The sequence below is a fragment of the Xiphophorus maculatus genome, chromosome 18, assembly GCF_002775205.1.
Source record: "Xiphophorus maculatus strain JP 163 A chromosome 18, X_maculatus-5.0-male, whole genome shotgun sequence".
In the NCBI taxonomy this organism is placed as follows: Eukaryota; Metazoa; Chordata; class Actinopteri; order Cyprinodontiformes; family Poeciliidae; genus Xiphophorus; species Xiphophorus maculatus.
Genome location: NC_036460.1, coordinates 31,570,061 through 31,585,079, shown reverse-complemented (window position 1 = coordinate 31,585,079; position 15,019 = coordinate 31,570,061). Strand labels below are relative to the sequence as shown.

General features: G+C 39.6%; 1 protein-coding gene across 3 annotated transcripts in view; it reads right to left on the bottom strand.

The window, feature by feature from the left end:
- Nucleotides 1-2,881: 2,881 nt before the first annotated feature.
- The window catches only part of bcas3 (BCAS3, microtubule associated cell migration factor), a 342,270-nt gene continuing 330,132 nt past the window's right edge, over nt 2,882-15,019 (bottom strand). For all 3 annotated transcript variants that reach the window (XM_023351529.1, XM_023351532.1, XM_023351531.1), the window contains one exon: nt 2,882-4,188. In XM_023351529.1, coding sequence (XP_023207297.1) covers nt 4,040-4,188 — 149 coding nt within the window. In that variant the 3' untranslated portion in view covers nt 2,882-4,039. The remainder of the gene's footprint in view (nt 4,189-15,019) is intronic.

Below are 15,019 nucleotides of genomic sequence, written 5' to 3'. Positions count from 1 at the left end.
TTTTTTTGTGTTATTTTTTAAAATGTTTTTAGTCAAAGATATTATTTGCATTGCTTTTTTTTACAAATAAAAATATCCAAAATTCTATAAAATGTTCTATTCAAGTTTGTTTATGTTGCTGCAATTCACAACAAATGTGTGTGTGATGATGTATTTGTCCAGTTTGGTGGAGGATCTTTACAGACTGAAGGAGTAACAGCAGTCTTATGTTGTGTGCATTGGTTCAGATGATTTAGGCAGATATTGTCTCATATTGAGCACCAGGACATAATGTAAACATTAAATTCAGAGGTCAAGCTAACATATTATGGAGATTAAAACACATGCCACTCTGTCACATTAAAAATGTCAGATTCATTCAATCACAACTGCTAGAAAAAAAAAATCATTTAGCCATCCTGAGACATTCTTGGTTTATGTGAAGCTGCACATAAAACTGTTACAATATGACTGTTTGTATTTATTTTGATGTTAAATGACTTGATCTCAAAGAACACATTGTTCAGTAACTGCCAGACAATTTCCACCTGTGATATGAAAAAAACAGCTAAATGTAAAACAGAAAAAAAAACAACGCTACAAGCATAAATGTCCAAATCTTTAAATGGATAAAGTATGTTTGTTAATTTATTTCTGGTGTCCTTGGCAACAGGACAGCATAAGATTAGGGTTATTGCAAGGAGGCCGTCTCTCCTCAGGGAGATGAAGTTCATTATAAACAAAAAAATGTAAATACCAGTAAAATTTGCTACACAATTTCAAGAAGGGTTTTATTATTGTAATTTTGTATTTTTTTATACTTACTTTTATAAAGAATTTTTGACATGGCTTTCTTTTTTTAAAATATAGATAAAAACTGATCTTTTTTTTATCATCCCTTTATATAATTTTATTTGATCAGAGGTGGATAGTCAGTAGTTATATTTTCTCAGTTAAATTTACTTGAGTTACTTTTTGGACAAAAAATACTTGTAGCAGCTTTCCTTCACCATACTTTGAACTTTTTCTTGAGTGGCGTCATTATGAAGTATCACCACTGTTACTCGAGTAAAACGTCTGGATCCTCCAACTACTGCGAGTAACTTCATAACTTCACTGAATGAAGAATGAACATTTTTAACCAAAAACAAACCAGACACACATGAACACAATTAGGTCAGACTTCTGGGTTTTACACAAACCTCATTATTCTAATGTTTATTTTCTATCTGCTGAGCATTTTATGCCTTCTGGAGCTCAAGAAAACACAGTAAACAATACATACTGTCACTGGAAGCACTTCACCCTGGTCTAACCCCCCTTCCCCCCCCCCCACACACATATATATATATATATATGTTAATTTTTTTTCTTTCTGTTATTTGTTTGAACTATATAAAAAATTTCGTCTTTAAAATAGTAGAATTGCACTATATGTATTTGTCTGACTGATTGTTTTTTAAATAGTTGTCCAAGCCAGATAGCCTGGTATACAGAACATGTGATCTTGTGTTTTGGTCAGAGGCAAAGAAAAAAAAAAAAGAAGCTTTGTGTACCTATTTCCTAAAGGTATGTTTAGCTCACAACACTGTATGAACAGAAGAACACCATGGCCACTGTAGAACATGGTGTGTCTGGAGTTATTCTTCTTTAAATGGAACCATAATTATTTTCAAAGCAGATTAAATTCAGAACAATTCAAAATGTAAGTCAGTTTTGAGCCCAAACCTTTCTGTTTTTACTAGAAAGCTGACAATGAGGAGGAATTTTATTTTTCAGCATCATGAATCGAATGTCACAAAGAAACATGAAGTTGATTATTTAAAACATTTCTTCAAAGCTGTGGAAAATTGTAATTAGATTTTTCCACCTTTTTCCCTCTTTTCCATATTTTCCCTTCTGCAAACAAGACTCTTGCTTCATTAAATTGGAGAAATGTCACTAAATGTGGAAAAGGTTTGAAAATGATTTGTCAAAATCTTAACCATTTAAATCTAATAGTTTTACCAGTGGTGTGGAGATTTTGTAGAGGCTGTTGCTGCAGTCAGTCCTGTTCTGACTGATGCTGTGTGTGGTTGGTGTTCAGTGGGCTAACTGTCAGGACCTGGTTCTGTTCAGTCAGGGCTTTCATATAAATGCTCAATCACTAGAATTTAAGAGTTGCGCTAAAACAGACACTTTGGTAATCTTGGAAAATATGCAATGCTTTCAAGGTACAATCACTTACGCTTGTTAAAAATAATTAAATGAAGGACAAATATTTAACGGACACAGTATATATGTATATTAGGAAACATGGCTTTAATGTAAACAGTGAAATCTTGTGTATTTATACTGCTACCATTGTGAGAATGTCCCCCATTAAACTAACTTCTGACTTCAAAGTTGTGTTTTCTTCTTGCTGATCATGGGAGTGTGAACTGCAGCAGGAAAACAATCTCACAGCATCTCCTCTCTTCAAACCGGTTTGGAAATGACCATTTTCAGATGAACACAAGTTCAGTTTTTATTGAAATGTTGTCATAAAATATCTTTAAGAGACTCTTTCAGATCCTCCATCCTTCCACTGAGGCTCAACTCAAGGTGGCTCTTTAATTTCAGCAGTCTGCTAGCTTTCACCTACATTTGCCTTCAAGTTTGAGTTCAGTGTTACATTCTGTTAAAGTTTGAACAAAGGACTTCTGGGATTTGAAACTGAGCTGATTAAAATAAATAAACAGAGCCTCTTTTTCTGGTTCTTCCAGAACAAAGAGCCAGCACCGGCAGTAAAAAGGCCCTTTAACAACACTTTATGGCCTGTTAAAAATATGGTACTAATTATCTGTTGCACTGTGTGCTGATGGTCACTGCTGTGGTTAAAATGGAAACAACACATTTGGAGCAATCCACATAAAAACAGAAAAAAAGTTATCTACTTTTATTAAGCTTTTAATTAATGAATGCTGGGAAGCAAAGTTAGATTATTATCAACAGCAAACGTTTGCTCTCCAGTTTTTAGATCCATGGACTTCAGTCCACCTGATGACTATCATGCACAATATTGTCAGTTTGTAAATAATCCAATTTCTTTACATTAATTAAAAAAAAAATTACAGGTAACAAATAAATCATGTTCCTCTATGCTAAAGGAAAAGCTATCAGGAGGAAAACACATTGCTCCAAACATCTACAGATTTTTCAAGATTTTGGTCAAAACATGTAAAACAAACTACAGAAGACTGAGTTCAGCGTGCAAAACCAGAATGTTCTACATGGAACGGCTGAGTGCAGCGGAGGGAATCCATCTTGATAAATTCAGAAACATATTTCAATTATTCTGTAAACATCTAAATTACTTCTGCAATGTAGTAATAGTGTCATCTCATTACTGCATCTTTTGTAAAATGTAATTACATGAAAATCAAAGGCAAGAAGGGAGTAAATTCAATCAAAAACATTTAGCGAGGGGCCATGAAAGCAGCCACACACATTTAAACACGCACACACACACACAGACACACACACACATTAACACAGAGAGAGAAAGGAAGGGGGAGGAGTTTTACATCACTGCCTGGAGTACGGTACATTTTTTTCTCCTTTTTTTCTTGCAGCCCAGAGGCGCTCCGTAAAAAATCAGCAACACACATTGAGGACGCTCAGCGGACTTAATGACAATGCAACAAGCAACAAGCAACAGGCAGGCTCAGACTATTCTGTGGGGCTGAGTTTAAAAAAAAAGTTAAAAATGTTTCCTGACTGTTCCCAGGTGGATCAGTGAATATGGGAAAAAATACTGGCTCTCAAAACACGTCTCCACTTGGATATTAGCTAACATGTGGGGGAAACAATAAAAGGATTGTTATTTTATGGACATCACGGCATTAGAACTAACTAATTAAAAGAAAAAAAAAAATCAGCTAAAGCTTCACCAAACAACAGAATGTGAGTTTAGAATCTTGACCAGGTATCCAGCTGGGCTGCCTCTCATGTCCCACCAGCTGTGGGACAGCAGACAACAACAAACCCACATCTGATTCCCGCTGCTGTGGAACTTGTGTTGAGCAGGTGGGCCGAAGCTTCAGGGGAAGTTGGTGGGGAAGAGGCTGAGCGGCTGGCTCTCGTTGGTGGGCAGAGGGGAACGGTATCCTTCGAAGTTGCGTGGGATGCTACCGCTGGTGGAGCCTGAGCTGTTGCTCAGGGTCTCGATGCTGCCCTCCCTCTGCAGCTCTGCAGGAGACACAAACAGAAACCTGCTGTCAGCAGCACGGATTAAAGCTATAATACGTAACCTTTCTAAAAAATATTTTTTTCTTATCTGTTGAAACAGACAGTATGAGACAGATAATCTGTGAATAAAAAATGGAGCTCCTCTGCCTTCTAGAAACAACCAGGAGGCGGGTCTTAGCGCTGTCAATCACAACTGCATGTAGTGCTGCTCATCCTCCCTCCGCCTTGTCCTCTTGGTCCGCGCTACGCTGAACTAGTTAGCATGGCCACCGATAACAGCCAATGAATGTTTTTTCTGTAACAGTAAGTTGTTTCTCCATCATTAGCACATTTAGCAGCGAGTATGAGAGTTTGATTGACAGCACTAAGACCCTCCACCTGGCTCTGATTGCTTGGTTTTGCTCAGGAATGATACACGTCTTCAGACAGCTACATTAGCATGGAAGAGGTGGAGGATAATCTGTGATCGTTTCACAGATTATCTGTCAGCATGTCGTGACATATTGTCATTTTATAAAAGTTATAAATTAGCTGCTAATGTTAGCCTTGGCAGCTAACAGTCAGTCTGAGTATTATCTCACTCAGACTGACTTACTCAGGAAAGTGTAATAAAATCACTACCATATTTTACTGAGGAAAAGAAAATGTTTATCAAAACAATGATGCAGGTGGGTCTTAATAATTGATAAGACAGAAAATACATGAGGCCCATCAGGCAAGCTTGATCTGAAACCAGGAAGATACGCTTGATTTACTTAAATATGTTTGGATTCTTAAAGTTTACTGCAATATATTGCAAGAAGAGAAAAATAATATTTTTAATTGCTTGATTGATAAACAATGTCCCACAACAAATAAGAAAATTATTTAATTAATGGCAATTTTAAACAAATCTGACTTATTAATAATGTTGAATTCAATCTGTTATTTCAGTTAGTTTTAAAATCAGTGCTTGTTTAGAAAACTGGACTATTAGTTTGAAACTATATTATAATAGTTATTAAAATTGGTGAATTCAGAAAAATAATGCTTGGATTATTTCTTTAATTTTTCCCAATCAATCAATCAATCAATCAATCAATCAATCAATCAATCAATCAATCAATCAATCAATCAATCAATCAATCAATCAATCAATCAATCAATCAATCAATCAATCAATCAATCAATCAATCAATCTGTGGTTGAGGTCAGCTAACCTTGTGGTGAAGCTCATTTCAGCTACTTATTCATAATCTCTTTATTTCCCCAGAAATAAACAGAAATAAACGTTATTTCTTAATCCATAAACTCATGACAGTTTTATGGAGTTTTTCCCTTCGCTTCAGCTCCTTCTTGCCCATGATTAGGAGATAAATTGACAAAGTAAAAATCTGTCAGCTTTTCATATGTTGTCTTTGTGGTTCTTATGTAGCAAAAAGCTACGTAAGAACCACAAAGAAAACGAGCTCATTGGACAGAGACGCAGCAGAGAGAAATGATTATTGCAACAAGTCTCCAGATTTTCATCTTAAAGATGGTGTAGATTTTCTCTCTGTAGCGTACATTGTTATCATAAACACCACTGTGGATCGTCCAAGCCGCTCTGGTCAAGATCTGATCATGAGGAATTAGTTACAGTTATTACAAGCTGTCAACCATATCAGTCGATGTGTGGATGAAATGCCGTGCGGCTAATGGAGGCGCAGTATTTAGACTGTGATGCATGCAGTGCATTGTGACGTCCAGCTGTGTTTAATCTCCTTCTGCTGCCGGCCGCTCGGCTCACACTGGCTGCTGCAACGCAGTCACACACACCAACTAGCATCCGAGACTCAGCAGAACCGTCGTCTATAAATCAGGAGGACGATGTGATCACCAACGGCCATGAGATCAGAACACGTGGGTTTTGTCCACGGCACTTTGTCAAATTAACAGAACAAAACCACTGAATGCATCTGGATCTGCAGGCCCACATCAAGCCCACTGACGAAAATTAACTTGGAGAAAAATGTCCTCTGAGCATGAAAGTGATGAGAAGGCCCACTGATAATTAAGAGCATCAATAGTACTGGCATAACACTGAGGAAAGCTGCAAATATGTATTCAATACTCTAATTATGAGCTATTTATAAAGTGAGCCATGCAGCCCAGTAGCTCTTGTGTGTCAAACTCAAGGACCGCAGGCCAAAACCGGCGCACCATAACAATTTATGTGGACCTCGAGCCTCTGGAGGGTCACAGAAATAGAACTTCAAGATAACACTTATGTGCTTATTATTTCATCAGTCAATCAAATCAGCTTTTATTTCTATGCTGCCAAATTGCATCAGTATGAAGTTTTAAAACATATTATTAAATTTTAAAACATACTGATCAAATGCAGACAAAGTTAAAATATTTTAAGTTTGTTAATACATTCTGCTGCAACTGGCCCCTTATAAATATCAGCAGTATGAAAGTTTTACATAAATTATAATGCAGCCATGTTGAAATTTGGCTCGGTTGCCCTGGCAACCACAGTTTTAAACAACAATTTTACCGTAGGCTGATATGGTAGCAATAAATGCAGATCATTTGTGTTGCTTTAGCACTCATGACCTAACATACATATGACACCTACTGGAGTGAGACTGATTAATAAAGAACAGTTTTTAAGCATACAGTGTTTGCCTTGTTTTATATCTAGAGGCCAGATCTCCAGAGAGGCCGCAGCATCATCAAGGAGCCCTCACACCCCGATCATCACCTCTTCAAACTCCTGCCCTCAGGGAGGGTCTTCAGGGCAATAAAGTCAAGAACAAACAGAGTGAAAAACTGTTTTTACCCAAACTGTTGTTACCCTGAACACGGCTAATTTATCTAAAACCTGATCTTATTTATTTATTTTTCCTTAACATCTCAGTTGGTCTATGTTTCTACTATGTTTTTATATTTATTGAGATATACTTATTTATTATTATTTTATTCAATTTGACTTGCCTTCGGGAGTTATGTTTTCTTTTGTGCTCAATGACAACAAAATGAATTCTGATTATGAAAAACTGATAGTATTCATAACAGGAGAACCAATGTTTCAGATGAACACTGTGATGTTAACAAGTCATTAAAATAACATAACAGATACTGCAACACAAGATCACTAAGATTCTCTCTACTGTCCACTCACCCAGAAATGAAAAAACAAAAAAGAGTACTAAATGGCTGAAAGTCTTTTTAAAGTTACTTTAATAACATCAAACCACAGTACGGATTTAATATTTCCTGCTTATGTTGAGAGCTAATGTGGACACTGTATTTGGCAGGTCGGGTACACAGGAAGTGGGAGTTTCTCACTTGGGCTCAGAAACCCTCTTTCCAACCGTAGTATTATTATCCCAGCTCAGGCACCATGTGCCATGCTGTGGTGTTATCCCTGCCTACTGCCAGCTCTTCCACCCCCACTGCTCTAATTCCCCCCCAAAACAACACAGGGCCGTTACGTTGAAGTAATCCCAGGCGGAGGGGAACACTGTCCATTCAACAGCTTTGTTTCACTTAATATTAAGCCTTACCAGGCAAATGCAAGCTAATGGTTGAAAAAGCTAATAGCTGATAGTTTTACTATTAATAAATATTCTGTTTGTAGAGCAATATGATTTCTTCTTATAAACCACAATGGACAAACATGTAACTGTACTCAAAGTCTAGAAATATAAATGATCTCTAAAGGTTAAATCTAATTTTCAGAGTTGCAGAGTACCAAAACACAACAGATTGCTATGATTACTTATCATATATAACCAAGACAAAATAAGAGTAAGTTCATCCTAGAGATTTAGAAAAGAATGGATCAGTCAAGAGCTGCTAATCAATGAAGTTGATTGATGAATTATCTATAAAAGAAGGAACGTTAGCAGTTTGCTGCTCTGGAACGTACCTGTGCTGTTAGCATAGAAATACATCAGCAGGAACTTTAGGGACACAACAGCTGCAATCAGCGGCTATTAATTCGGCTTTAGTCCAAAAGACTAAAGCCGTCGTAGCCGCTCGTTCTCTAGCAAGAAAGTCTAAGAAGTTCAAAGTATTTAAGACAGGAGCGAATATTCCAGCAAATTCCCACTGGCATTAGACAGCGCAACACTCATAGAAATGCAAGGAGACAGCTTCCTGCCTCAAAAAACAATCATGCAGCACAACATAGGTTTGCAAAATTTTTATCGTCCTGATATGTGAAACCCTAGAATAGAAAGAGGGTATCATTTCTTTTTCCCATAACTGTAACTGTAGGAATATAGGTCATCTGTAATATTACCCTTTTTTTCCAGTGATGGCAACAACTAAGCAGAAATAAGAGTTTAGAGTGAGCCTCACCTCTGCAGCTCTGTCCCGCCTCTCTCCTGAGGGTCCTTGAGAAAGACCGAGTCTTGGAATGGTCCATTGTTTTTTTGTTTTTTACAAACTGAACTGACTTTAATTTCTACACAGAATAAATAAAAAGCCCAGTTAACTGTGCGCAACCAACCCAGGTTTTCTTCTTTGCCCACCACTAACCATGACTGCCACCACTTACCCTCCCAGCTTGCCTTTTCGCCAACCCCAGCTGGAGTCGCTTTGCTGTTCAATGTGTCATTGTTATTGTAGGTGCTGTAAGCTGCTGAACGCCCCAGCAAAGCCCCAAAGGCCCTTTCTAGTGCTCCCTAATCCACTTCATTGTGTGACGCCTACCAGCTATTCAACAAGTCTTAACCTCTCACGCCCCCAACACAATCCCAGAGTGCTCCCATGTTGGGGATATTTTCCTCTGGGACTCATGTTGCAAGGTAAAGCAATAAGGTTATTTACTACATGGTTTTGTGTGATGTGATGCGTAGATAATGCTGATCTGGAGAGAGACCAGGGTAGGCATGGAAACTACTGTCAGGTTCAGCTGATACGGGATTTAAAAGAGATTGGATGGTTTTGAGCTGACAAATATTTTGTGCTTCTGTTTGAGAGGTTTATCCTGAAAAATGCCAAAACACAGAACACTTGAAACATGAAAGCTAATAGAAGAATCTAAGATGGGGTTTTCTAACTGTAATATAAACAACGACGGTACATTTCATCTCCTTTAAGACACAGAAACAGGAAGACTCGTATCCCCGCGAGTCTTCCTGTGTATAGTTAAATCCGTGCACTCTTTCTACCTGTTCCGAGAAGCCATTATGCAGCTGCCTGCCACACTGAAGAAGAAAATACAAGTAAATACAAGATGCAGAGCTTGATATTAGGCAGGTTATTCAGGTCAGGCTATGATATCTGCAGGAGAGACAGCTCTGCTCTCTGCTTTGTTGAGTTAAATAAACATTTTTGTATTTTTTGGGGAAAAGATTTTACAGAATTTGAGATGTATAAAAATACAGCAGCACTTTCTTTCCACATCAGTCAATAGGAACAGAGGGGACGGTCCGAAATGCTTTGGCTGTGAACAGGCCTTAATCCTCTTACTCTCTCTCACAAACACACAGGCGCCAGTATACACACTTTCATTTTCATACAAACACACAAGCTAAATCATCCCTCGAATGCAAACTAAAACAAACTGTGCAGTTGTGGGTAAGAAAAGTCTGATTTCTGAGGTGGACCAGAATTCCTGATTCTGTACATGTCAGTGTTCCAGTATAGTAAAAGTAAAATGGTTCATTTTAACACTATGCATATTGTATTAATGCAGAGATGGACATGATGATGTTAGCAGAGCTTTATAATATAGACTGACGGGGTAAGATACGGTTTAACCCCAACACTGAGACTATTATCATTTGTGAGCTCAATGCTTCCTGAAGGTAAGGTCAGGAATTCCCAGTGGGGTTGGATGTGTGGGGGTGTGAGGCTGATCCAGAGATGAGAATTAAAACTATAAATAACATTTATAGTTATTGATAAATGTTGCAATAACTTACAAAGAGCAGATATGAAATGCTAAAAATATTATAACTGTTATTAAACCACTCTGCTTGTCTTTCTTTAATTTACTTAAAACCAACATTAGCCAGAGTCACAGGTCTCTGCCACTCTTACTCTGTGAGACAAAAACTGAAAAGGTTTGGTGATAAATATTTTATGACGAGTAAGGCTGCGAAGCATTAAGAAACTTTGAGCATATTTATGCATAACCAGATGGAAAGAGTTAACTATTCTGACCATAAACCGTGAACAAGTCTTTAGGGTAAGATTAGATTGAACTAATGAATCTCCTGTCCCACAAACTGTCCTCTTCCTCTTCAAGGAAGACGACTATGAAGCAGTAATCACCCTATCATAGAAAACTTTATTCATACTGATAATCATCTGAGAGTTGAAGGATACTAACAGAACCAAAACATTTATTTCCTCTTTCATTCTTCAAAGCAACATTTAAACTCTTCATCAGTCTCAAAATAAAAGTCCACACAGAAAGCACTTTATAAAACGATGGTGAGCATTCTGTCGTGTTGACGTGAAACAAAGTTCTAACTCTAAACTAAGCAAGGCAGCTTCATTCTATCCTTCCTATGTGTAACAGGAACTGGGGTGGGGGTGGTAACCCATGGTGATAGTATTCTACTTATCCCAGCTGATTGTTTTTGTGTTATGACTTTAATCCCATCGTTGGCTCCAGCTTCCTCTGATTAGTGTCCTCTCATCCAAGTCCAACACCCCAGTGAAGCTCATACACATAACTGCTAATCTAAAAAGATTCAGAAGCAAACATCTGTTGGGCTATATCTGGATTTTTCTCAACTTGAAAACTCCAGGTGATTAGGACATATTTATATACAGTACATACATATGTATTTTGAATCAACTTACAGTATTTTACCTGGGAATAATTGTAACATAATTTGGTGCATCTTACATTTGATAACTTCAAAAAAACTACTAGTATAAAATGTTAATATAAAAGCTTAAATTAAAAATACCTCAATTTTCAGACTATGAGCCACTGCTTTTGTCACAAGCTTTGAACACTGAGATGTGCTAATACATGGATTTATATCAAAGAGTTTCAAAAGGCTGGACTGCTGTGTGATGAAGGAGACACATGACATTTAAAGAAACAACTACAGAAAGACCATGGAAGTGTGTGTGAGGCGGTTCAATTCACACACTGAAGAAGACAACTTTAGTGGTTTTTGTGAGCAGGAGGAAGATGAAGATAGCAGTTTATGACTTTTCCTGCCAGACTACTGGATGTTTTTTTTAAGCAGCCGTGTCACAGGTAATGTTCAGAAAAAAACAATTATGGTACATAAAGAATTTACAATATGTAGCAGGTTACTGCTACATATTTCAGTAAAAGTTGAAAAAAAAATGTATGCGTAAATATCTTATGCTAAAATGTGGACACAGCTTATAGACAAGTGTAGCATATATACTGTATATATATATATATATATATATATATATATATATATATATATATATATATACAGTACAGACCAAAAGTTTGGACACACCTTCTAATTCAATGAGTTTCCTTTATTTTCATGACTATTGACATTGTAGATTCACACTGAAGGCATCAAAACTATGAATAACACATGTGGAAATATGCACTAAACAAAAAAGTGTAAAACAACTGAAAATAGCCCTTATATTCTAGTTTCTTCAAAGTAGCAACCTTTTGCTGTGATCACTGCTTTGCACACACTCTGCATTTTCTTGATGAGCTTCAAGAGGTCGTCACCTGAAATGGTTTTCACTTCATAGGTGTGTCCTGTCAGGTTAATAAGTGGGATTTCTTGCCTTATAAATAGTCATGAAAATAAAGAAAACCCATTGAATTAGAAGGTGTGTCCAAACTTTTGGTCTGTACTGTGTACTGTGTATATATATATATATATATAGAAAGTGCTGCTGGATAGCTCAATAGATAAGGCATCGGTATATCACCCGAGAGGGCAGGGTTCGAATCCAGTCTGGGTCCTTAGGCAAGACCCTTCAAGCTTGGTCCCTCATAGCTTGAGGTCTCTCTGGTCTCTCATGGTCCCTCATACCATGAGAGACACAAAAATGCATAACATGCCGGCTCAGACGTTGCCCGGCCAAACAAGGTCTGCGTCAGGTGTTGGGGAACCAGAGCACCTTGATGACAAATGGGCTACTGGAACAAGACGGAAATGGGCAAGAGATGAAAATGTGGATCTGTTGGAATGCTACTACTCAAGTAACCCTAATCAGAGAGGTTACATGCAAAGACTGGTGAAGGAATGGTTACTTCGACATCCCCAGTCAACACTAAGCGCTAAACAACTAGTAGCACAGTGTTCCAACATCCGCAAACGGCAACTGCTATCACAACTTGAGATTGACGAGATACAACACAAATGCTACGGCAAAAAGGAGGAACCTGGATGTCAGAACTGTGGGAACTTAACTACAAGTCCCCACCCAGTCAGGGGATACACGGCCCCATTGAGCGAATCAGAGCTGAACGAGACGGCTGCTGACCTGAGAGAGAAAATCATGACCCGAATGACAACCAGACCTCCTCGGCGCCAATTACAACGGCTGAGTGAAGTACCATCAGAGATCATTGAGAATGTGAATGCAGCATTGAGAACAATCCCTACCAACACCATAACAGAAACCAATGAGCTGATCTACAACTCAGCATCAGTGATCCTTGAGACACTTGGCTATAAGAGCCGCCATGAGACCCAATACCCACCATGGAAAAGACGGTTAGAGGCTAAAATCAAGGGAAGTGAGCCAACTGTCAGAGCTCCACAAGGGTACAATGAAAAGACCAGTACCCAGAAAGTACAGGCAGATGCCCATACCTGAAGCACTCGAAACTGCCAAACAGAGGCTCCATACCTGAAGCACTCGAAACTGCCAAACAGAGGCTCCAAGCCTTGGCCAGCCGCCTAAAGAGATACACAAGGGAGAATGAATCCAGAAGGATTAACCGGCTCTTCTCCACTCAACCAGCTAAGGTGTACTCTCAATGGCAGGGTAATAACAACAGAGTAGACCCACCAAGGCTGGAGACTGAACAATACTGGAAAGGCATATGGGAAAGGGAGGCGTCCCACAACAGCAATGCACAGTGGTTGATCTCTCTACGAGAGGACCATAATAACCTCCCTGAGCAAGCCTTGGTAACCATCACTGTGACAGATGTCCAAGAAAGAGTCTCAGGTATGAAAAACTGGACAGCACCAGGGCCTGACATGATCCATGCCTACTGGCTAAAGAAACTCACTGCCCTCCATGAGCGACTGGCAGACCAAATGAACCAGCTGCTACAAAGTGGGACTCACCCTGAATGGTTAACTGAAGGGCGGACAATCCTAATCCAGAAGGATCCATCAAAGGGTCCAGTCCCACCCAACTACCGACCAATACCGACCTCTCCACAACATGGAAGCTCATGTCAGGCATCATAGCGGCCAAGATAAGCAAACACATGGATAAACACATGAGCACGGCACAGAAAGGTATCGGTGTAAATAGCAGAGGAGCCAAACACCAACTCCTCGTAGACCGCACAGTTGCCCGAGACTGCAAAAGTCTATGGATGACATCAAGCTGTATGCCAAGAGTGAGCGAGACATCGACTCACTGATCCACACCACCAGGATCTACAGCACGGACATTGGGATGTCATTCGGACTAGAGAAGTGTGGTCGGCTGATCACAAAGAGGGGGAAGGTCATCCGCACAGAAGGGGTCTCACTCCCAGAAGGAACAATAGCAGACATAGAGGACAGTTACAAGTACCTAGGTATACCACAAGCAAATGGCAACCTCGATGAGGTCACAAGGAAAGGAGCCACAGCTAAATACCTCCAACGAATAAGGCAAGTCCTGAGAAGCCAGCTCAATGGCAAGAACAAAATCCGCGCAATAAACAGCTATGCCCTGCCAGTAATCAGACCCTGCTGGAATAATTAGCTGGCCAAAGGAGGAGATAAAAGCCACGGATATTAAGACTAGAAAACTACTAACAATGCATGGAGGATTCCATCCCAAATCCAGCACCCTGAGACTGTACACGAGCCGCAAGGAAGGAGGCAGAGGACTAGTGAGTGTGAGAACCACAGTCCAGGACGAAACAACTAAGATCCATAAATACATCAGGGACATAGCCTCAACAGACAATGTGCTCAGTGAATATCTCAGACAACAGGGAACGGAGGTTGAGGTGCCAGAGATACCATCATGGCAGGACAAGCCCCTACATGGGATGTACCACCAGCAAATAACCCAAGTGGCTGATATCAGTAAATCCTACCAATGGCTGGAAAAAGCTGGACTCAAGGACAGCACAGAGGCCCTCATCCTGGCCGCCCAGGAACAGGCCCTAAACACCAGAGCAATAGAGGCCCAGATATACCACACCAGACAAGACCCAAGGTGTAGGTTGTGCAAGGAGGCCCCTGAGACAGTCCAGCACATAACAGCAGGGTGCAAGATACTGGCAGGGAAAGCGTACATGGAACGACATAACCAAGTTGCAGGCATAGTGTACAGAAACATCTGTGCAGAATATGGACTGGAAACCCCGAGATCAAAGTGGGAAACACCCCCAAAGGTGGCGGAGAACGCCAGAGCTAAGATCCTGTGGGACTTCCAGATCCAGACAGACAAAATGGTAATGGCGAACCAACCAGACATTGTCGTAGTGGATAAACAACAGAGGAAAGCCGTTGTGATAGATGTAGCAATACCAAGCGACTGCAACATCAGGAAAAAGGAGCACGAGAAACTAGAGAAATACCAGGGCCTCAGGGAGGAACTGGAGAGGACCTGGAAGGTGAAGACCACAGTGGTGCCTGTGGTCATCGGGGCCCTCGGGGCAGTCACCCCCAAACTGGACCAATGGCTACAACAGATCCCAGGA